Source organism: Bison bison, unplaced genomic scaffold (assembly GCF_000754665.1).
Source record: "Bison bison bison isolate TAMUID 2011002044 unplaced genomic scaffold, Bison_UMD1.0 scf7180017860456, whole genome shotgun sequence".
Taxonomy (NCBI): domain Eukaryota; kingdom Metazoa; phylum Chordata; class Mammalia; order Artiodactyla; family Bovidae; genus Bison; species Bison bison.
Window position 1 is genome coordinate 2,524,725 of NW_011491028.1, and position 22,616 is coordinate 2,547,340.

The 22,616-nt window shown below is 40.1% G+C and overlaps 1 protein-coding gene across 1 annotated transcript; it reads left to right on the forward strand.

Annotated features, from left to right (window-relative positions):
- Positions 1-7,472: 7,472 nt before the first annotated feature.
- Positions 7,473-10,628, forward strand: DKK1 (dickkopf WNT signaling pathway inhibitor 1). Its single transcript, XM_010832221.1, has 4 exons — positions 7,473-7,887; positions 8,121-8,277; positions 9,427-9,570; positions 9,687-10,628. Exons 1-4 carry the CDS (start codon positions 7,645-7,647, stop codon positions 9,938-9,940), a joined length of 798 nt encoding a protein of 265 aa, XP_010830523.1. The 5' UTR covers positions 7,473-7,644; the 3' UTR covers positions 9,941-10,628.
- The last annotated feature ends 11,988 nt before the right edge of the window (positions 10,629-22,616 follow it).

Sequence of the window (22,616 nt, forward strand, 5' to 3'; positions counted from 1 at the left end):
TCTCATTCAAATGGATTAAAAAATAATATTCTTTTAAAATTTTATTCTCGTTGAAGTTATTTATGTATGACCTTTCTGAAAATTTATTTGGCCTAGTATGTTCCTATAATATGATATTTATAACAATCTGTAGACCTTGAAATTTTTATCCAGGAGTGCAATATATCCGCCCTCTTCTTCAATCAAACAAAACGAACATTTATCGAACCTATGTCTCGAATCCCAGATGTCATTTTAATTTTAATCTGTTGAAGATTTCAATCTGTGAACAAGGAATTTTGTGGAACATTAAGAAGTACAAGAGATTATTCAACTTCGAATATGCTTAAGCATGAAGAAGGTATACAATATGCAAATAACTAGACCTGGAGAATCAATCTCAAGAATAAATTGCGTGATTAATAAATCCTTTTTATCTTCCCTATGAAGAACTTCTAAGGATCTTCCACCAGGGGGCAGCAGAAGAGCGGCTTTCTCCTACTTGGCGGCCAGACACAGGGGAGCCTAATGCGCCTGAAGCTTTTTATCTTCCTCTCCATCGCCTTTCCTCTCACCCCCTTTAATTAAGTCAGAAGGGCCCTATATTCATTTGCCCATGAACTGACATCGCAAACTAACAGCAGCTATTGTAGTGTGAACGGATTTGTGACCAGGCAAGGGGCTTCAGCCGAGATTACTCGCCCCGCAGCCGGATGAATGTGCTGAGCACAAAGTCTGCTCAAAGCCAAGCAAACGGACTATTTGTGAAAATGCCATCCTGGCTCAAGTCTGATTAAGACCGGGGGTCCCCAGGCCGTTTGATCTTCACTCATCAAAGAGAGTCTTTAAACAAGCTTCATTTTACACTACTATATGCTGGCGACGGGTTGTGACACCAAAGTGCAGCCACCGTGAGCAGCCTCCAGGAGCACGTGAACAATGGGAATTCTTGGCTTCCTTAAATGCACATCACCCAGGCCTGCCTGCTGGAAAATTGTCCAGGGCTGGAGGTTGGTCATGGAGCGCAGGGCTCCCACTTTGGAGGTTATTGGGTCTGCCCAACAGGTAGCTCCCCCATCTCGCCCCCTTCCACCCTTCTATACCCCTGAACTCATTTGAAAATTCTTTTTTAGTTTTGGGACTTAGGGGTCAGGAAGAATCTTTACCCAATTTTTACATGTGTCCCCTTTCCTGCTAAAATGAATAGTTCTGTCTCTAGTCTATATTCTGGTCCACTCCCTGGCGATTCTAAGATAGGGTCTCAGGACATAAAAGTGTTTTCAAGGTCCTGATTTATATTTTTCACCTTTAGACCCCATTATAATCCACTAGCCTGAGATTTAGTGATTGTTGAAAAAAAAATCAGCTCTAAAACATCAGAATCAATTTTGTGAAGCAAAAATATTTCTCTCTCTCTTGCTTTCCATCCATATATACGAGTTTGTGGGCATGTGTGTAGAAACTGAATGGTGGGTTTGCACATGGCATTTATTTTGTTTTTGAACTCTCTGTATTTGTTGAATTTTCTAGGACTATGATATAAATCACAAATATATATTTATGTCTATCTATATCCATCTTTTAAAAACATCACCTGGTTCAAGTAATTTCCAGAGACTTAAAACCTGGTTGTTTTCTTCAAAAACTTTACATATTTTCTTCAAAATCAAAATACAGTATTGATGTCAGTGACTATTACTGTATCTTAAGGCTTCTTGGAAAAAATAGGTCTCTTGCAGGAGGTTCTTATTTAATCAGAGTACAAAAGGCCTTGCCCTGGCAGAGCTTAAAGAGGGAGGGAGGGAGAAAGGTGGGGAAGGGAGGGTGAGAGATGCTTTTGTAGTCAGAAGAGACCTCTCTATGCACATACACCCCTAACCCCATTTTATAAGTGAAAGACCAACATCAGCACTGAGAGTTAAGTGGCTTGAGCAAGTTCCCACATTTACCAAGCAGCTGCTGGCTGTCACAGTTCCCCGGTGCACAGAGTTCCAAGCCCCAGAATCCTGAAACCAGGGTACAACATTTCTCTTGGGCATGACCCTTGCCGAGTGCTTGCATTATAAAGGGGGTAATAATAGGAACTCAATGACACTGAAGAAAATGATTTTTCTCTAGCTCTGGAGACTGTTTTAAGGAGATCTCGAATCTCGCCTTCTCCTGTCATTGGTCTGTCTTCATGGCTGGAAATGTCAACTCCTTTAGGGAGTATTAAGGAGGCAGTTTTGTGCTCCCTGTATCTACTGGGTTGGTCAAAAACTTCGCTCAGGTTTGTCATAAGTTGTGGAAAAACCCCAAAGGACTTTCTGTCCAATATATCCTACAGGACCTTTCTGAGTGTCAGGATATCAGAAAAGGTCTTCTCTGATTTTTAGTTAAAAGTTTCTGGGTTCTGAGCTCTATTTTCAGATTAGCTTTCAACATCCTGCTTCTGAAAAACACATCTTCTCAACCAGGGCAGAAAGCTACCATGGAGCCTGATTTATCAGGGCTGGCCATCTCCACTGACCAAATAAACATAATCATTGTCAAATCTCACCTTCTGTTTTTACTGCGGAGTGCAGAAAAGCCTAATCTGTCCTCTCGGGAGTCATAACATGGGCCTGGTCTAAAAGCTCATTTAACATCAAGAAGAACATTGAGACCAAAATCTTTTGAAGGCCAGTGAGAAAGTCATTACACTCACACACACACATACACTATCCTCAAGAATGAGGAATCCCTACTAAAAATTCAAGAGCAGTGCCTCCAAAAATGTTGGCAACACTCATCAGAAATGACATTTATTCAGTGTTTTCCCAGTGAGGCAAAATTATATGACAACAGATCTGCTCCCTTTAACAAAGAGAAAGAAGCTAAGAAGGAGGAAGAAAGGGAGAGAGGGCAGAAGAAGAGAGTTACCTAATGAATTAAAAATGTCGCAGTCAACTAGCTTGCAAATCGTATTGTGTTTATTTGTCTGTCTCCCTTATGGATAAAAAGGTTGATGAATATCCCATGGCAGACACTCAGCACTTAGAATGTGAGGAAGGCACACAGCATGCCCTTTGTGAGTTACGTGGTTCAATCCCACAAGGTAAATATTTCACCCATTTTAAAATCTAATGGACAATATTAAACTTATTGCATTGATTATGGTTCTATTTAAATCAGATCAAATAAGAGGTAGGCTTTCCCTTCATAATGAAATAAACTAGGTTGGGAGAAGTATCAACAACCTCAGATGATACCACTCTAGTGGCAGAAAGTGAAGAAAAACTAAAGAACCTCTTGATGGGGGTGAAAGAAGAGAGTGAAAAGGCTGGCTTAAAACTCAACACTCAAAAAACTCAAGATCATGGCATTCAGTCCTATCACTTCATGGCAAATAGAGGGGGGAAATTGCAAGCAGTGACAGATTTTATTTTCTTGGGCTCCAAAATCACTGCAGACAGTGACTGCAGCCATGAAATTAAAAGATGCTTGCTTCTTGGAAGAAAAGCTGTGACCAACCTAGACAGTATATTAAAAGGCAGAGACATTACTTTACCAAGAAAGGCCCACTTAGTCAAAGTTATGGTTTTTCCAGTAGTCATGTATGGATGTGAGAGTTATACCATAAAGAAGGCTGAGTACCAAAGAATTAATGCTTTTGAATTGTGGTGCTGGACAAAACTCTTGAGAGTCCCGTGGATGGCAAGGAAATCAAACTAGTTAATCTTAAAGGAAATCAGACCTGAATATTCATTGGAAGAACTAATGCTGAAGTTGAAGCTCCAATACTTTGGCCACCTGATGCAAAGAGCCAAACCACTGGAAAAGACCCTGATGCTGGGAAAGATTGAAGGCAGGAGGAGAAGTGGGTGGCAGAGATGAGATGGTTAGATAGCTATCCCTGGACTCAGTGGACACGAATTTGAGCAAACTGCAAGAGACAGTGAAGGACAGGGGAGCCTGGCATGCTGCCGTCCATAGGGTCCCAGAGTCAGACACAACTTAGTGGCTGAACAACAACAAATAAACTAAATATACCTGCCCTGATTCCTATCACCTCTGTCATCTATCTGCTTAGAGAGACTCAGTCATCAGAACATTCTGTTCCCTGAGACGCGTTGGTCACATTTCCTAGATTTAATATGTCTCTAAATATAATCTTCCCCATGAACTAATAGTTAAAAAAGAATAGTCTATTTTGGAGGAATTCTTCCCCCATTCCATGTAGGCATATTTGTTTCTCCAACTACTCTCACATACAAAGCGTTCTGAGGACAAAAAGACTGCCTTTAATATTTTGTGGGCATGCTCCCAAAGGAAGTAGGGTAGCATTCTGTAATGGGAACTCACTGAAAAAAACTGTATGTTCTTGTAATCCTCCTTACTCATCCTGCTCTTTTGTGGCCACTGAGCAAACTCAGTCATGAAAAGAATTTTCAAATGGAGATTCCATTGACAAACTAAATTTTTCCACTTGGTCCAAAAGGTTGGCCTGCTACAGACCCAGGTTTCTCTAAGGACCTCCTACAAATGTTCATTCCTGTATAATTTAGGAGCTTCCTCCCCCCACTAAATTATTTGTATATAGATAACATGAGTGTTAGTCACTCAGTCATGGCTCAGATAGTAAAGAATCTGCCTGCAATGCAGGAGACCCAGGGTTGGGAAGATTCCCTGGAGAAGGGAATGGCAACCCACTCCAGTATTCTTGCCTGGAGAATTCTCTGGACAGAGGAGCCTGGCAGGCTATCACCCACAGGGTCACAAGCAGTCAGACACAACTGAGCTGACTAATGTCAGCACTAACATGATACTCATCTCTTTTCATACAGTATCACATATAGTGCTTAACTCATAGCAGAAACTCAGATATTGACCAAATCCCTATTATTAGCTTTCAAATCATGATTACAGGAAGAATATGGGAAATAGGGAAGGATTTGATCATGAAACTGTACTCTTGACTTACCTCCCCAAACTCAATGTATCAGGCTCTGTCCAAGGTTAATGAGTATCAGACCATATCAGATGTACATGATCAAGGATCAAGACTGAATTTATGCAACATGGCTTTTTGTTAAAGTTTTCCTTTTACATATGAAACTGTTCCACGTTTTTCTTTCTTTCTTTTTTTTTTTTTTTTTTGGTCTCTAGACAATGGCTTCATTTGTGAATTCAAGCTCTTAATGGACTAAGTTCATTAAATGGATTCACATGTACCATCTCTTCCAAAAAAGAGGAAAAGAAATTGGCTTTCAGTGTGGCAAAGCATATTTTGTATTTAAACATTTAAATAGGAGAATGGGTCTAGGAAGAAACATTTTAAACCCATCCCAAGGGCATGGGATTCTTTCTCCATATTTTTGTACTGCAAGAATTTAAGATAGACTCTAGATTTTCTACCACATGGAAGGGCTCAACACACTGATTACTGGAATTATTGTCAATATTCTGCAAGTGATAATATAGCACCTAAAATCCCCTATGCCTTTACCTTTTTATGCTAGAATACCTCTCCATCTATAAACATGTAAACTGCATCTTGGCTGAGGGTGATAGCGTATCTGCCCAGGGGAGACCTGGTTCATTGCTGATTCTCAAAAGGTGTACTGACTTGTTCATTTCTTAAGCTCATTTTTCAAAAGCCAATATAAACAACCTCCCCTTTGTTTCCAAATTTCAATTTGTTCCAAAATTTTTTAGGGTAGTAGCCAAGTCTGGGTCATTGTAAATGTTCTTAACAAAATCTGAAGAAATAGGTGAGAGTTAATCCATTTTGGAATCTTGAGGAAGAATTATCAGTAAGCCAGAGGAGATTTCACAGGATAAATAGAGTTTGGGATAGGAGGGAATGGCACCAGTGGAAGTAGAGGCATTATTAAATAATTGTTTAGAAGATAATCTTAACATGACCTCTGAAACCCAAGGAATTAGAACATAGACCATTGCAAACTTCTTTTTAAAATCACCCCTTTCCCTCTCAACTTTGGGATTATTATACTACTTCAAGACCACCAAGGGTTACCCTTGGTAGTGGTCTCAGTAATGAATATTATAGTTAATCATGCAAAGTGATTATAAATACCCTGGAGGTTAGGGAGCACAAAATAAATATATCCTAATCTTTTTTACTCAACAGTGATTATTCAATCATCTTTTTCTAAATTCACAAAGCAGTTGTCTATCTTCTGATACTTATAACATCAATCTACTTTAAAAAGAACTGTGTACGTTTATTAACTTTCACTATTACTTTAGTCAGAGTATTTGTATTCAGTGTACCCCCACCCCCTGCTCCAGAGGGCAACAAAGCGAAGTACAGACCACTGCCAGGACACTAGGCTTCCAATATATTTTTGTTGAATCAATTACTTGCAATGCATCAGCAGGACGACATTCTTACACACTAGCTTTGCTTTATTATTTTTAAACACTGCTTTAAATGATGATAAATTCACTTTCAGCTTCCCCTTTCCTGAAGCTAGTCTCTTATCTCCCTAGAGCGGGTCCCAGGAAAGGGCTGACTTGGGATCAAACACAGGCGTTCTCAAGCTTTGCAATATGAAATACTAATGAGGAAGTCAGGCGCTAAGCCTTAAGGGTTTCTTATCTCCTTGAGTTAACCCACCATTGAGAAGGGAGAATCAGGGAAGGACCACTGACCCAGTCGTTGGACCCTGTCCGCTTTTGCTCCGGCCACTTTGATCTTGCGTGTCTGCCTAATCAAGTTCATCTACAGCCGCGACTGCTCAGATTCAAAGGACATTAAATAGCTTGATTATCGGATGGTCATTTCCCTCTTCCCTCCGCCCCTGATCTAATTTCCAAACACCAGTCTCTCGCCTCCCTCTCTAAACTTCCCATCAAAAGAGCATTCGTTCTTCTTCCTTCTTACCCTCGTTTGATGTGCAAATGCCCTTCTCTTTGCACATTTTTCTCGTGGGGGCGGGGGAAGGGGAAGAAGGAGGGGGGACTGGAATTAAACAAAGTTAAAGCCAAGGATCTCACCCCAAATCTGCAAATCGTGACTCTAAAGGGTTAATCAGCAACTCGCAACAGCCACCTGGCCCTCTCGCTGAAACGTTTTCATAGGGACTTTGAATTACTAATTGGGTTGTATTTAATATTAAATATTATGTGCACGATAAAAAAAAAAAGTACTAGCGTAAAGAAGAGAGGAGAAAAGTGGCTTTACAGAGAATATCACAATGCCTGTCTGAAAGTGTTTCAGATCCCAATACTCCTACTCCAAGGCAAGGGCACCCGAGTTCCCGAGGTTCCTCCCACTTCCCGCATTTATTAAAGTTGTCTCCTCTAATGCTCGCTGATTACCGTCACCCCAAGGTGAGCTGGACAGGGGCAGGACTTCGCAAGGGACGGGTGGGGTGAAGAGTGTCAAAGGCTCCCCTTCATGTACACAAACACACCCCCTTCCAGCCCCTCCCAACGCTTTGAAATCCCAATCCTGCTTTGTTGTCTTCCCCGGAGGGGCCGGAATGCTCGGAGCCCGCAGTATAAAGGCAGCCTCGGTGGCGGTGGCGGCGCAGAGCCCTGCAGTCAGGGTCAGGACTCTGGGACTGGTGGAGGCGCTCGGAGCCCTGTCTCTGCAACTGCGCCAACACAGCTCCGTGGGGACTAGGCGTGCAAAGTGACATTCCTCCTTTCTCTTTTTCTCCCTTGAGTCCTTCTGAGATGACGGCTCTGGGCACAGCGGGTGCTGCCCGGGTCTTGGTCGCCCTGGTGGCTGCGGCTCTTTGCGGTCACCCTCTGCTGGGAGTGAGCGCCACCTTGAACTTCGTTCTCAATTCCAACGCCATCAAGAACCTGCCCCGACCGCTGGGCGGCGCTGCCGGGCACCCAGGCTCCGCAGTCAGCGCGGCTCCAGGAATTCCGTTTGAGGGAGGCAGCAAGTACCAGACCATTGACAACCACCAGGTGAGAAGGGTCTTGGGGATCGGGAATACTGGGATCCTAAACGGGTCTCATTTGGGGACGAGGGCGCAGAACGGGCTGTGTAAGAGTAGTTCAAGGTGCGTTTGGCGACTGCCTTTGGGAGCAGTGAGCGGCAACAGTTTTTGGAGAGGTGGGCTGAAAAGGACTGTGAGGAGTCCAGGAGTGTGGTACTGGGTGCCCAAGGGCCTCACCCTCTCCCGGCCCCGTTCCCGCAGCCGTATCCGTGCGCTGAGGACGAGGAGTGCAGCACAGACGAGTACTGCGCGAGTCCCACCCGCGGAGCCGGTGCGCAAATCTGCCTCGCCTGTCGGAAGCTCCGAAAACGCTGCATGCGTCACGCTATGTGCTGCCCTGGGAATCACTGCAAAAACGGTGAGTCGGGCAGCTCTCTTGCGGACTCAAACCGTCCTCTGCTTGCGCGCCTACAGCTGAGACAATGCTCTCAGCTGAGAACACTTTGGCACTACCTTGCCAATGGGAGTTCAACGTGCGAGGATCCCCAGAAAGGATTTCAGGCTAGTCTTTAACCTGGGAGCAAAGATAAGTACGGAGGTCTTGGAGCTCCTTATATCCCTTTGTGCCCCTCGATTGCTTAAGAGGGCGTCTTACCTCAGAGTGGACACTTCCATAAGAATTTGTCTAGAGAGACTTGATTCAACTTGAGAATGAAGATGGGCAGGGAGGTGGAACTTACAGAGACTCCAAGGAAATCAGAACGGCCATTTAGTTGCCTGTTTTAATTTTTCTTACCGTACTTCTCACAGCTCTGCCAGATAGCCTCTTTCAAGATCTGCGTTCAGTCTGTTGTCATTTCGAGCGATTTATCTGTGCAGATCATTCTTTAAGGAGATCTTGATGCCCTCACATCCTGGCTTCTCCATCTTTATCTGCCTCTACCTCCTGCTATCTTAAAATAAGTACTCCTCCCCCCAACCACAGATCCACGAAATTTTAATGTCTCAGAGAGGTAGACTCAGCCCAAGAAGGCTCCAGAAATAAACTTATGGGTGGCGATACTCCTTAGGACCCAATAATACTCTGGGATGAACTAACTAAATCTCTCTGTAATATAGAAATTATACAGTAAAGTAATTGGTGGAAAAGAGTGTAATCTTCCAGGCAGCAGGCATTGCATTTGCTTAACTTAGTCTGGCAGAATCCTTATAGCACAGAGGGCAGAAAAGTTATTTTTAAATACAATTTTTTAAGTGACTGATTTTATTTTTCTTACCCCAAGGGTGATATTAAAATGGGCAGAAATTTCATTGCCACTACCATGGTTGCTGAGGAAGTATTTCAAGTGTCTAGATGGGGGCTGTTAAGTATGAGTGCACAGTGCACACACTGATGCTTCTGTCCATTAGGGAGTTTTGCTTTAACACTAGGAAGTTTGGCTCATGTTTAATGTCACCACAACGAGGTAGCTCAAGTTGGCAGAGGCATAGCAGACTTCCACTGTCACAGCTATTAGCAGGAACATATTACAGCTCTGGAGTTAATCACTATCTCCTGCTTCCTTAGGGATATGCATGCCTTCTGATCAAAATCATTTCCATCGAGGGGAAATCGAGGAAACCATTATTGAAAGCTTTGGTAATGAACACAGTACCTTGGATGGGTACTCCAGAAGAACTACACTATCTTCAAGAATGTATCATACCAAAGGTAGGTGAAAGGATCTAAAGACTTTTTTGTTAGCACATTTATAGTATCTTTTGGATTACCTTAATGAAATAACGCAGGCTTAGCAGTGACCAAGTACTTTCCTATTGTCTCCCCAGGACAAGAAGGTTCTGCCTGTCTTCGCTCATCAGACTGTGCTGCAGGATTGTGTTGTGCTAGACATTTCTGGTCCAAGATCTGTAAACCTGTTCTCAAGGAAGGTCAAGTGTGCACCAAGCACAGGAGAAAAGGCTCCCATGGGCTGGAGATATTCCAGCGCTGTTACTGTGGAGAAGGTCTGTCTTGCCAGATGCAGAAAGATCACCATCAAGCCAGTAATTCTTCCAGGCTTCACACCTGTCAGAGACACTAAGCCAGCTGTCCGAACACAGTGGACTCCATTTACATAATATATGTTATGAAAACCGTTTGTGACTTTTGTGAGCTCAGTCCTTCAGGATGTACAAGTTCTGTGGTTACAGTTAAGCATTCCAATAATACCTTCCGAAAATCTGGAGTGTAAGAGCTTTGTTTCTTTGTGGAACTCTCCTGTCATTGATTGCAGTAAATTACTGTGTTGTAAATTTTCAGTGTGGCACTTACCTGTAAATGCAACAAATCTTTTAATTATTTTTCTAAAGGTGCTACGTTGTCTATTGTTCCTCTTGTCATGTAAATTTTTGTACACATTGATTGTTATCTTGACTCTGATAAATACTCTATATTGAATTGAAATAAATACTTTCAGCTTATTCTATATTGAATTGAAATAAATACTTTCAGCGTATACTTCCTAAATGTAAAACCCTTCCCCCTTTTAATTCTAGAATCTAGAGTGTAAAGAGCTTTTGGAATGATGATAGGTATGTAAGATTTATCATACAAATATTATTTTCCAAAATGTATTATCTCAGTACTTAGATCCTATTTATCTCTAGGTTGTGACAGTCCTTGAAATAAAATTTAACTTAATACCATGAAATGTTAAAAGTATAGATAAATCTTGGCAGTGTGATCTTAGAGGGCTGTATGTGCCAGGGTGTGTGGGAGTGTGTTTGTGTGGGTGTATAAATACAGTTGACAAATATATGCAGATTTTGTACCAAATTAGTGCATCTGAACTATCTTAAATACTACTTCATGCCAGGAAGACCTGTTCCAACTACTTTGCTTTGTAAATAATTATTACCTAAAAATCACAAATCCTCTCTCATTTTGTTCTTTGCTTCTCTTGCTAGGTGAATTGACTATTTCAATTTTTGTTCAACCAGACATCTGTTCACTGGAAAAGGATAGGATATACTGTTTAAAAGAAAATCCACAGAAATGAAGCCTAAACTGGCTTTGTATTTGCATTTGCCAACTTTGATACTGACAAATCTGATGCTCTCTCTGAAGAAGAGAGCAGCTGTCCCAATTCACACCTATTCTGTAATATTCAAAAAGTCCACACCAAAACCACAAAATGCTGGGTCCAAGGCATTCCAGAGGAAAGTCCCTGATCAATTTGTCTAAAAAGTTTCATGAAATAACACAGATGTCCTAGAATGTTTGCTGTTTTTGTATTCCCGGAAGTGGTTCAATCTCAAGGGGTTTTGCCAACAGGACACAAGGGTTGGTTGGTTCTTGCCCGAGAAGGGAACTGGCGGGATGTCTGCTATTACATTCCTTTTGTTTGGAAGCTCCGGTTTCCTTACCCTGGAGAAACTTTCTTTTTCTACCTGTGCTAGTTGGCTGATGTGCCAGGAAGGCCAATTCTAAGGCCTGCCATCTCCAATAAAGCACAAGAGAGGAAAGGAAGCATGAAGCCCTTTCTTCGGAAAGAAGAAAGAAGGGCCTCTGTTTCCAGAAGGGAGAGGAGCAATCATTTAAAAGGCCTTGGTGATGGGATCCCTTCATTTATACAGGAACCAGCTGTGGCCAGACTTCAGCTCTGCATGTATCAGCTCATCAGCCCTGGTTCTAGCCCTCCTTGCTTCCCATCCCATAATGGGGATGGGAGAATGAGAAGCCCACCGAGGAGGCATGCCTCTTCCTCCTGCCCAACTGACTACTTAGGAAGGGATATCACAAAGAGATTCTGCACATCGAAAAAGGTGAAAAAGGAATTTATCAAAACTATAGACACTTTTATTAGTAATGGAGGCTAGAAGTTGGAAGTCAGATACAATACAAAATCAAAAGGATCATTTAAAGAATCTCAAACATTTGAGACAACGGCTGCTGAAACTTGAATTTCTAAACAACTTATTTGAATGGAAGATACATGAACTTGGGAATGCATTCCCAAGGTATTTTATCAAACGAGTTTAGCGTGCTGTACACTATCCTGTACCTTGCACTCTTATTTAACGTGTCTTGCAGATTCTTCTGTGTAATACAGAGAGGTGTCTTATTCCTTTCAACAGTTGCCTTAAGAGTGTAGCCTATTGGAAAAGCTATACCTTAGAGTCATTATTGAGAGATATTGAAATTGTCTCCAGTGTTTTTGTTATGACAAATATTGTGCCATCAGTATAGATTTTTTCTGTGTGTTTTCCTGTACTGATATAGTTGTAGGATAAGACAATGACTCGTTTTTGAAGGAAAATTCAAATTTAAAAAGCATGCTTGCTGTAGCTACTCATAAGGTCTAATGTGGGCAAAATGACGAGATGTCTCTTATCAAGGATCCAGTGAGGATTAAACTTTATGCAGTTTAACTGCATAAAAGGAGGAAGAGAGAAGAGGTGTATCTTATCAATTTCACAGTAAACGATAATCTATGACATTCAGTTAAAGGTAGCCTTGTTCTATTGCTTTGATTTTGAAATAATTATTAAATAAAAGTGCAAACAAGTCATTTCCCTATCCCCTCTTCTTATTTTGCTAGGAAAATTCAATAGTACAAACTTTGCTTTACTTGAAATCTATTGATAGGAATGAACATGGGAATATATTGTTTAAAAGAAAAATACAGACATGCAGGCTAAGTATCGCTATTCATATTTGGCAGCTGATCAAAATGCTTTATGGACTCTTCCCATGGTAAATAAAATTGTACTAATTCAATCATGGCATTAGAAACAAAATTATAGAATCAGAAACTGTCAGTTTCAGGATTTCTAACTACATAGTCATACTAGTACTCATTGCCACTTATGGAAATATCAGCTAAAATCATTAAAATTTCCTTCACTTCAAACCTGATTGTTGTACCTAACTTGATCATGTTACTAGCTTTTATATAGTCCTAAAGAAAAATGGACATTGCTACCATTAGGTTTATTAAATGTGTTCCACTGAGTTTTATATTACAATTTTCATACTTCCTAAAATATGACTGAGTACAGTATATAGTACCAAAAAAAAGTAGCTACTTTGAAAAAAGTAGGGAAAACCACTAGGTCATTAAGTGTCATTAAGGTCACTATATCAAATCCCTTACAGTGGAAGTGAAAATTAAATTCAAGAGACCAGATCTGGTAGACAGATGCCTGAAGAACTATGGATGGAGGTTTGTGACACTGTACAGAAGGTGGTGACCAAAACCATCCCCAAGAAAAAGAAATGCAACAAGGCAAAATGGTTGTTTGAGGAGGACTTACAAATAGCTGAGAAAAGAAGAGAAGTGAAAGGCAAAGGAGAAAGGAAAAGATAATACCTATATGAATGCAGAGTTCCAAAGAACAGCAAGGAGAGATAAGAAAGTCTTCCAGTGAACAATGCAAAGGAATACAAGAAAATATAGAATGAGAAAGACTAAAGATCTCTTCAAGAAGATTAGAAACACCGAGGGAATATTTCAAGCCAAGATGAACACAATAAAGGACAGAAATGGTATGGACCTAACAGAAGCAGAAGAAATTAAGAACAGGTGGCAAGAATACACAGAAGAACTATACAAAAAAGGTCTTAATGACCCAGATAACCACGACGGTGTAATCATTCACCTAAAGCCAGACATCATGGAGTGTGAAGTCAAGTGGGCCGCAGGAAGCATTAATATGAACAAAGCTAGTGGAGGTGATGGAATTCAGCTGAGCTATTTCAAATCCTAAAAGATGATGCTGTGAAAGTGCTGTACTCGACATGCTAGTAAATTGGGAAAACTCAGCAGTGGCCATAGGACTGGAAAAGTTCAGTTTTCATTCCAATCCCAAAGAAGGGCAACGCCAAAGAATGTTCAAACAACTTCACAATTGTTCTCATCTCACATGGTAGCAAGGTAACGCTCAAAATCCTTCAAGCTAGGCTTGGAAAGTATGTGCACCAAGAACTTCCAGACGCACAAGCCGGATTCAGAAAAGGCAGCGAAACCAGAGATCAAATTGGCAACATCCACTGGATTATACAGAAAGCAAGGCAATTTCAGAAAAACATCTACTTCTGTTTCATTGACTATGCCAAAGCCTTTGACTGTGTGGATCACAATAAACTGTGGAAAATTCTTCAAGAGATGGGAATACCAGACCACCTGACCTGCCTCCTGAGAAAACCGTATGCAGGTCAAGAAGCAACAGTGAGAAACGGACTGGTTCCAAATTGGGAAAGGAGTATGTGAAGGCTGTATATTGTCACCCTGCTTATTTAACTTATACACAGAATACATCATACAAAATGCTGGGCTGGAGGAAGCACAAGCTGGAATCAAGATTCCTGGGAGAAATATCAGTAACCTCAGGTATGCAGATGACACCATCCTAAGGCAGAAAAGGAAGAGGAACTAAAGAGCCTGTTGATGAAAGTGAATGAGGAGAGTGAAAAAGCTGGCTTAAAATTCAACATTCAAAAAATGAGGATCATGGCATCTGGTCCCATCACTTCATGGCAAATAGATGGGGAAATAATGTAAACAGTGACAGACTTTATTTTCTTGGACTCCCAAATCACTGCAGATGGTGACTGCAGCCATAAAATTAAAAGATGCCTGTTCCTTGGAAGAAAAGCTATGACAAACCTAGACAGTGTATTAAAAAGCAGAGACATTACTTTGTCAACCAGGGTCCATATAGTCAAAGCTATGGTTTTTCCAGTGGTCGTGTATGGACCAAAAATAAGGCTGAGCACCAAAGAATTGATGCTTTCAAACTGTGGTGTTGGAGAAGACTCTCGAGAGTCCCTTGGATTGCAAGGAGATCAAATCAGTCCATCCTAAAGGAAATCAATCCTGAATATTCATTGGAAAGACTGATGTTGAAGTTCCAAAACTTTGGCCATCTGATGCAAAGAGCTGACTCACTGGTAAGGACCGTGGTGCTGGGAAAGATTGAGGGCAGGATGATAAGGGGGTGACGAAGGATGAGATGGTTGGATGACATCATCAACTCAATGGACATGAGTTTGAGCAAACTCCGGGAGACAGTGAAGGACAGGGAAGCCTGGCATGCTGCAGGGCATGGGGTCACTGAACAACAGTATAAAAATATAAAACAAATACATTATCACCACACCGAGAAAACATAAAATTAAGAATCTCCATAATTTGGGCACCTGCTGTTTGTTGTTTAGTTGCTTAGTCATGTCTGACTTATTTGTGACCCAAATGGACTGTAGTCCACCAGGCTCCTATGTCCATGGGATTCTCTAGCCAAGAACACTAGAGGGGGTTGCCATTTCTTTCTCCAGGGTATCGTTCCCATCCAGTAACTGAACCCATGTCTCCTGTATTGGTAGGCAGATTTGTTACCACTGAGACATCAGGGAAGCTCTTGGGCATCTGATGTTTGTACAAATGCCCATATATATGTGGGACTTTATATGTTTGTCCTAATATTACTGGCTTAGAAAGAAACAGATCAGTAACCAGAGACTACAACCTGGGTAATGCTAGAGAATTTTAATTTAATGTTAACCTATATTGAGCATTTGGTGCTCAATAGGTACTATCCCGACATTTGAAACAATGCACATAGTACCATAACTTCAAGGAGCTCACCATTTAGCAAGAGAGATTATAAACAACTATTAGTGCTGAGGGTCGGTTTAATACAGTGGTTTGAGATGCGTTGCTTGAAATTAGGCAGATTTGATATGCAATCATGGCTCCTTCTCTTTCCAACAATGATGTTGGGCAAAGAAGAAAACCTCATTAATAATAATGGAGTGAATGCCAACTTTATAGAGTGTTGATATGAGAATAATGCATGTATTATAATAATACTTAACATTATGGATAGTTTATAGTGAGCAGTTAGCAGCAGCAGCAACAGCAGCAGAGTGAGCACTCAATTTTAGGTCTTCACTTGAAAAAACAAATTGACAAGATATTGTATCATATGTACAAATACCCAATAGATTAAAAGTAATTTAACTGGTCTACAGGTACTCAGTAAAAGCTTCAAGAAAGCAGTGACATTTGATCTATCTTCATTTCAACATCCTTTTATTTCAAGGGTGAGAAATGGTTTAAACTAGTAGAAAGTATAGATGGATTGGAATGCTACCTCTTATGAAAACTCAGTTATGGAAACTCTTCTGCAGACTGGCTATGATTTCTGCTCTACTTTAACTGTACGTGTCTAAGGTTTGTCACAGTGGCATCTATTCCGTCCCCAATGCAAGTCACCCTTCAGTTTCAGCTCTGCTCAGCCTCTCAGCTGCTGCTGCTGCTGCTGAGTCACTTCAGTCGTGTCCGACTCTGTGTGACCCCATAGATGGCAGCCCACCAGGCTTCCCCATCCCTGGGATCGTCCAGGCAAGAACACTGGAGTGGGTTGCCATTTCCCTCTCCCAGCCTCTCAGAGACTCTCCCAAATTCCTCAGCAAGTGTTTGGTTTAGCTCAGCTTTGTCCAGTGGTTCACCTCTGGTGCACTTGGCTAGCCTGGTTACCCAGAATCCTATAATATAAACACTGCTGACTATGTCCAGTCCACTTTTAATGGGGAGGAACTTCAGTAGTTCTACCAGGACTGTGTAGGAACAGGCATCATGTGTCATATCTACCACATATAGTTTTTTTTTAATTTATTTATTTTAATTGAAGGATAATTTCTTTACAATATTGCGGTGGTTTTTGCCATACATCAACATGAATCAGCCACGGGTGCACATGTGTCCCCCCATCCTGAAACACCCTCCCACCTCCCTCCCCACCCCATCCCTCTGGGTTGTCCCAGAGCGTCAGCTTTGAGTGCACTGCTTCACGCATTGAATTTGCACGGGTCATCTATTTTACATATAGTTTTGAAGAGCGAGAAGCTCACCAAAACACAGGGTATTGGAGGCAGAAGAAGCAGTGTGAGCCAGACTACAAAGGGATAAAAATGTATACTGTGTTTTTAAAAAGTGCAGTAGTCTACAGTGGCTAGAACATGAAGGTACCTGGGAGAAGCAGGCTTTTGCTCTGATTTTTTTTTCCTGTAATTTGTTACCCAGGAAAGAAAAAAGGTTAAAACTCTTCATTTTTGGCAACAGTTACCACATTAGGTAAAAGTGGAGTTGAAGACAATACATTTGAGACATATCTTGTCTCAAAAGATTAAACTGTCTGTCTTGGTGATTATTTTGCCAAAACAAAGTTACAAAATATGGATACTATTAATTCATTTCCAGAATGAGTTGTTATATTAAACTTTCTTGAAGTTTAAGAAATTTTTTTTGAGACAATTCTGTTTTTGACTAAAGTACTTAATATGTGTGTGTGTTTGTCGCTCAGTCATGTCTGGCTCTTTGCGGCCCCATGGATTGTAACCCACAAGGCTTCTCCATCCATGAGAATTCTCCAAGAAGAATACTGGAATGAGTTGCAATGCCCTCCTCCAGAGGATCTTCCCCATCCAGGCATTGAACCTGGATCTCCTATATAGCTTTCACAAATCATGTTTTTATTTTTTTTTCCAAGTTTTAAATTAAAATCATATGACAATTTTAGAAATGTAAAATTACATTTGAAGGCCAATGATAATCAACCCCCTAAAATTATAAACTAATAAATTCTAATAGAAAAGTCAAAGTGGTAAAAGACATGAAGCGTGTCTGAGCATAGTAATTGCATATTACATTTCACAAAATTACACACTAACTTTATCCTGATAAGAAAAATTTACTTTTTTAAAAAAGAGATACTTTTGCAACATTTCAAATATCTGTGAGATTCTGAAGTTCAAATTAAAAGGGGATGGGTAGTACTCAATCTCAGCACGGGGGCAAAAAACAGGACGTTCTCATACATCATTAGTAGGAACTGCAGTCAGCATTAACTTCCTGAAAGGCAATTTGGCAAGTGTTTTTAAAATAAATTCTTTTATTTTAGTTTATAGCAATTTTAAGAACAGAATCATGAATGTATATACAGTCTAACTGCAGTGATATCATTATAGCACAAATTAAAAGTGAATTGTATCCAATGAGAGAAATGTCAGACAAATTATGATATGTCCTAAAAATATCCTGCAATCAAATTTATCTAAATAAATGTTCATAATTCTACATGTAAGATTTTAAAAAATCATATTACAGAACAAATATATAGAGTTGGCCCAAAGTTTGTTCATTCATACTATCTTATGGAAAAACTTGAATGAACTTTTGGGCCAACCCAATAGTATTATCACTTACCCATAGCAACATCAAATATGTTCATCTAGACAACCATATCTGGAAGATAGGATTATGAGAACTATTGATATTTAATCTTACTTTTCATTGTTTTCCATTTTTCTATAATAAACAGGCAAGAGATGACTATTAGTAGAAAATATAAACTAAAACTTGGATTCTTATAAAGTTTTGGACATATTAGGCAGATATCTTGATACACTTCATTCTAATTAGGAATGTTACTGGCAGTGCAGAGTTTCTCCTCCCTGAATTGCCCAGAAAGTACAGAAAAACATACCCTCCCCTCACTGACAAAATTATTTTCCATACGAGGATACTGACTGGGAGACCCTTATCTGGTACAGAGAAGACCTTCAGCAAGTATTTGCTGAATGAAGGAACAATGAATAAGGGAAACAGAGTTTTTGTACAAATTTCAGTAAAATTACAAAACATACTAACACTCTTTAAAGCAGCGGTCTCCAACCTTCATGGCAGACAATTTTTCCACTGTCAGGGGTGGGGGATGGTTTGGGGATTATTCAAGCGCATTACATTTATTATGCAACTATTTTCTATTATTATTACATCAGTTCTACCTCAGATCATCAGGCATTAGATCCTGGAGATTGAGGACCAAAAGAAGGAAAGGGGACTAGACAAAAGGAATAAAATAGCAATTCCATCTTAACAGATACACTGTTTCCTATGAGCTTCCATATTCCAAAAACTTTATATTTATCAACAATTAAACATTGTGATAGACTGTTTGACATGATACATAAATCATACAAATACATAAACTACCAAAGCAGGACATGGCCTTTAGCTTAGACATCTTTATTGGTGAGAAAAATCTCACCTTCCTGACAATATAGTTAGCCTTCTCAGACAGGCTGGGTTTTAATCTCACAGGCAAGGGCACTGGATTTTATACCTAACCTAAACAGAAAGCTAGAGACAAGGAAGATGGAAATTCTTTATTCAGGGATCTCTACACATTTCACTGTTTTATCACCAGTCTTAATTATCTTTATGATCAAGTAGGCATAAGTACTAGGTTCGACACTCAGGAGTCATATTGCAGAATATGTTTAAAACAAACAAAAAAGCCAGAACTTCCACTTTTCTACACATGGGCCACTGTCTGGCAAAATTCAGAAACTATCCAATGTTTTTCTTATATTAACACTTCATTCAGCAACTTTCTCCTCACTGCTCCTCACACCATCATTCCCTCTCCCTTTAAGAAATGCTATTTCTATTTCCAGTTTCATTCATCCCTTCTCATCTACTCCCTTACTCTTTTCCATAAGACTGTCAATGTCTTCATTTTTTTCCCATTCTGTATGAATACTAAACTTTTTTGTAGCTGCATCCTCCCAGATGTGTCCTTTCAGACCCTGTGGCTGAAACTGTTATCTATTTACCAAACTAGTTTCCCTTTCCTCCTAAGCATGTTTCCCAACCTTCGTTGCAGTCATGTGACCGAACTTGGCCAAGGGGATATTTGCTTAGAGACACCTCACTAGCTTTTCCTCCATCTGTGAATCTCCAGGGAGATAATGACAGCCCTGCAATTTAGTGAAAGAGCCAACCACTCTCAGCATGCATTTCTAAACAGCAGCAGGAACAGATTCTCTTGTCCCCATTCTCCATTTATATGAACAAGAAGTAAACTTAACTGTGATATGCCACTGAGATTTAGGATTTTTGTTTTACTTTAACCAATACCCGGATTTACATTTCTCCTTCCCTTTCTTCTCCAAAACTCTACCAGCCTGCCATTGATAACAATAAGGGCATGAAAATGTGGGGTGCAAATGAATTCATATTGTTACCATTCATATGAAAATATGAAAGCAGGCATCAACGTGCTGATCAGTAATAGGAATTCAATTAACTACTTTTTCATAACTGGGGCCTGTACGAATAAAACCTCCTCCCAACTAAGGAATATAAGTGGCAGGAAATGATTATAGTAATTTTTGAGAGCATCTTTCAGGTACCAAAGATGAACAATACATATATATATATATATATACATATATATACATATATATATATATATATTTGTTTCATTCTCACAGGACCTCTATGAGGGAGGTATGTTTATTACTCTTATTTTAAAGATGAGGAAACAGAAACTAAGAAAACTTATGGCATTTGCCTGAGATTGTGTAGCTATTAAGTGGCAGCCAGAATTTCAAAACAGAGTCTGCTCCAAATTCTAGGTTCTTAACACTATGAGTATGGATGGGTATTCAACCATCTAAAGTTTTTGCATCCTGTAAGTTACTTAATGTAACTCTGTGTGTTCTCAGTTGCTTCCTACTCTTTATGACCTCACAGGCTGCAGCCCACCAGGCTCCTCTCTCCATGAAATTTTCCAGCAAGAATACTAGAGTAGGTTACCATTTCCTCTTCCAGGAGATGTTCCCAATGCAAAGATCAAACCTGCATCTCTTACCTGGGAAGCCCAAGTTACTTAACAGTATACTTAAAATGGGCTAAAGATTTATCTGGTGACTTGGAAAATGCAGTATGTCAAGTTTCTGAATTGAAAAACTTGAAATTCTATATAAAGATATATTTGAAATGTAACACCCTCTATGGTCTTTCTTTTGTGTTTAGAAGAAAAAAGAAGTCAAAGATTAAATTAATAAAATTGTTGAACTGCTTTAAGTTTAAAAATTATCATCTCTTTCATTAGATAAGTAGTTTAATAAATTAATTCCCAGAAAAATTGAAAGTCACTATTATATTTTTACGCTATTTCTCCCGTCTAGAAGAATGCTTTCTACACAGTAATATAACTACAATATGGCAAAATACTTGCATTTAAGTTCACTTATCAGGTCACCTATACACAATGTGTACAATTTCACAAATGTTCTTGCATTCTGTTTATAGCTGTTTTTCCTTTAAGTCCATCCTTCAAATTATACCTTGTGTAGTGACAGCAAATGATAACCATAGATGTAGTTATTAACAAATGAGGGCTGAGTGGTTTCAACTTCCAGAAGAAAAAAAACCTGGCATAGGATTCATCCTGAAGAGCTAAAAATTGCTGATACACACATACACACCTAAGTTCAATGTTTAAGAGACTGTTTTTCTTAGAGCCCAAAATTGATGAGCTCACAGCTTTGAGGTAGAACTTGGAGTCAAGGTTGAATTTTTACATAGTTTTAGATCTTAGGATAGTGCCTGGCATAAGTATGAGAGTAATAAGTGGTGGTTGTTCTACAATCATGCATCAACTTCAATGTGGGAGTTTTCAGTGTATCCTTGACTGAAAATCATTTCAGCTGACATATTAATTCAAGATGCTGTAACTACATCACAATGTGATGTGTCTCATGTTATCAGGAATGGATTTTCCTTGCCAGTTTAGGTTCAATCAGAAGTTAAGGTACTGAATTTTACTCCTATATATGCTCTGATTACATTTCAAAAGGGATGGTAATTTTATAACTTTCTTAGGTAAGTGGTTTCTAAACTCAGCTCACCTTCTGAAACACATGATGTTTCATGAAACACATGGGCCCCTTACAAGAGCTACTGCGTCAAAATCTCTTGGGATTAGGCTACACACTTTTAAGCTTTTCCATTGATTGGTATTGTACATCTAATTTTAGAACCCACTGCTATGTGTCCTTTAATTGCTTTACTTTCAACACAATAGCCATCTGTGTAAAGGGGTTCTGTGTAAAGAAGGAGCTAGTGGTTGAGCACTCATATACCAGTACTTGAACTTGGGGAGTCTCACTGCGTATGATTCATTCAAAACCCTAGCACGTGTATATGCACATGTTCTCTGTAATCAACAAGGCAATGAGACAGGAGATGTTTAGAGATAAACTGGTATCATTCATGTCACAGAGCTAGGAAGTGGCAGAGTGATGACTGAGAAGTCTATGCTTATGGTCCCAAAGCTCACTTTATGCCAATGGTGGTAAAAATGGTAACTCCAGGTGCTAATTTTTTATGTTTGCAGACACTTCTTTGTAAAAACTCATTTCTACTCAACTTCAAATTTGTATGAAACAAACAAAAATGAAAACCCTTCACTGGAGTCACCCCCCATTTTCTCCTAGTACCAGTTTTGTCTCATGAAGTCCCAGATTCCTTTTATTCAGATCAGATCAGATCAGATCAGTTGCTCAGTCATGTCCGACTCTGCGACCCCATGAATCGCAGCACACCAGGCCTCCCTGTCCATCACCAACTCCTGGAGTTCACTCAGACTCACGTCCATCGAGTCAGTGATGCCATCCAGCCATCTCATCCTCTGTCGTCCCCTCCTCCTCCTGCCCCCAATCCCTCCCAGAATCAGAGTATTTTCCAATGAGTCAACTCTTCACATGAGGTGGCCAAAGTACTGGAGTTTAAGCTTCAGCATCATTCCTTCCAAAGAAATCCCAGGGCTGATCTCCTTCAGAATGGACTGGTTGGATCTCCTTGCAGTCCAAGGGACTCTCAAGAGTCTTCTCCAACACCACAGTTCAAAAGCATCAATTCTTTG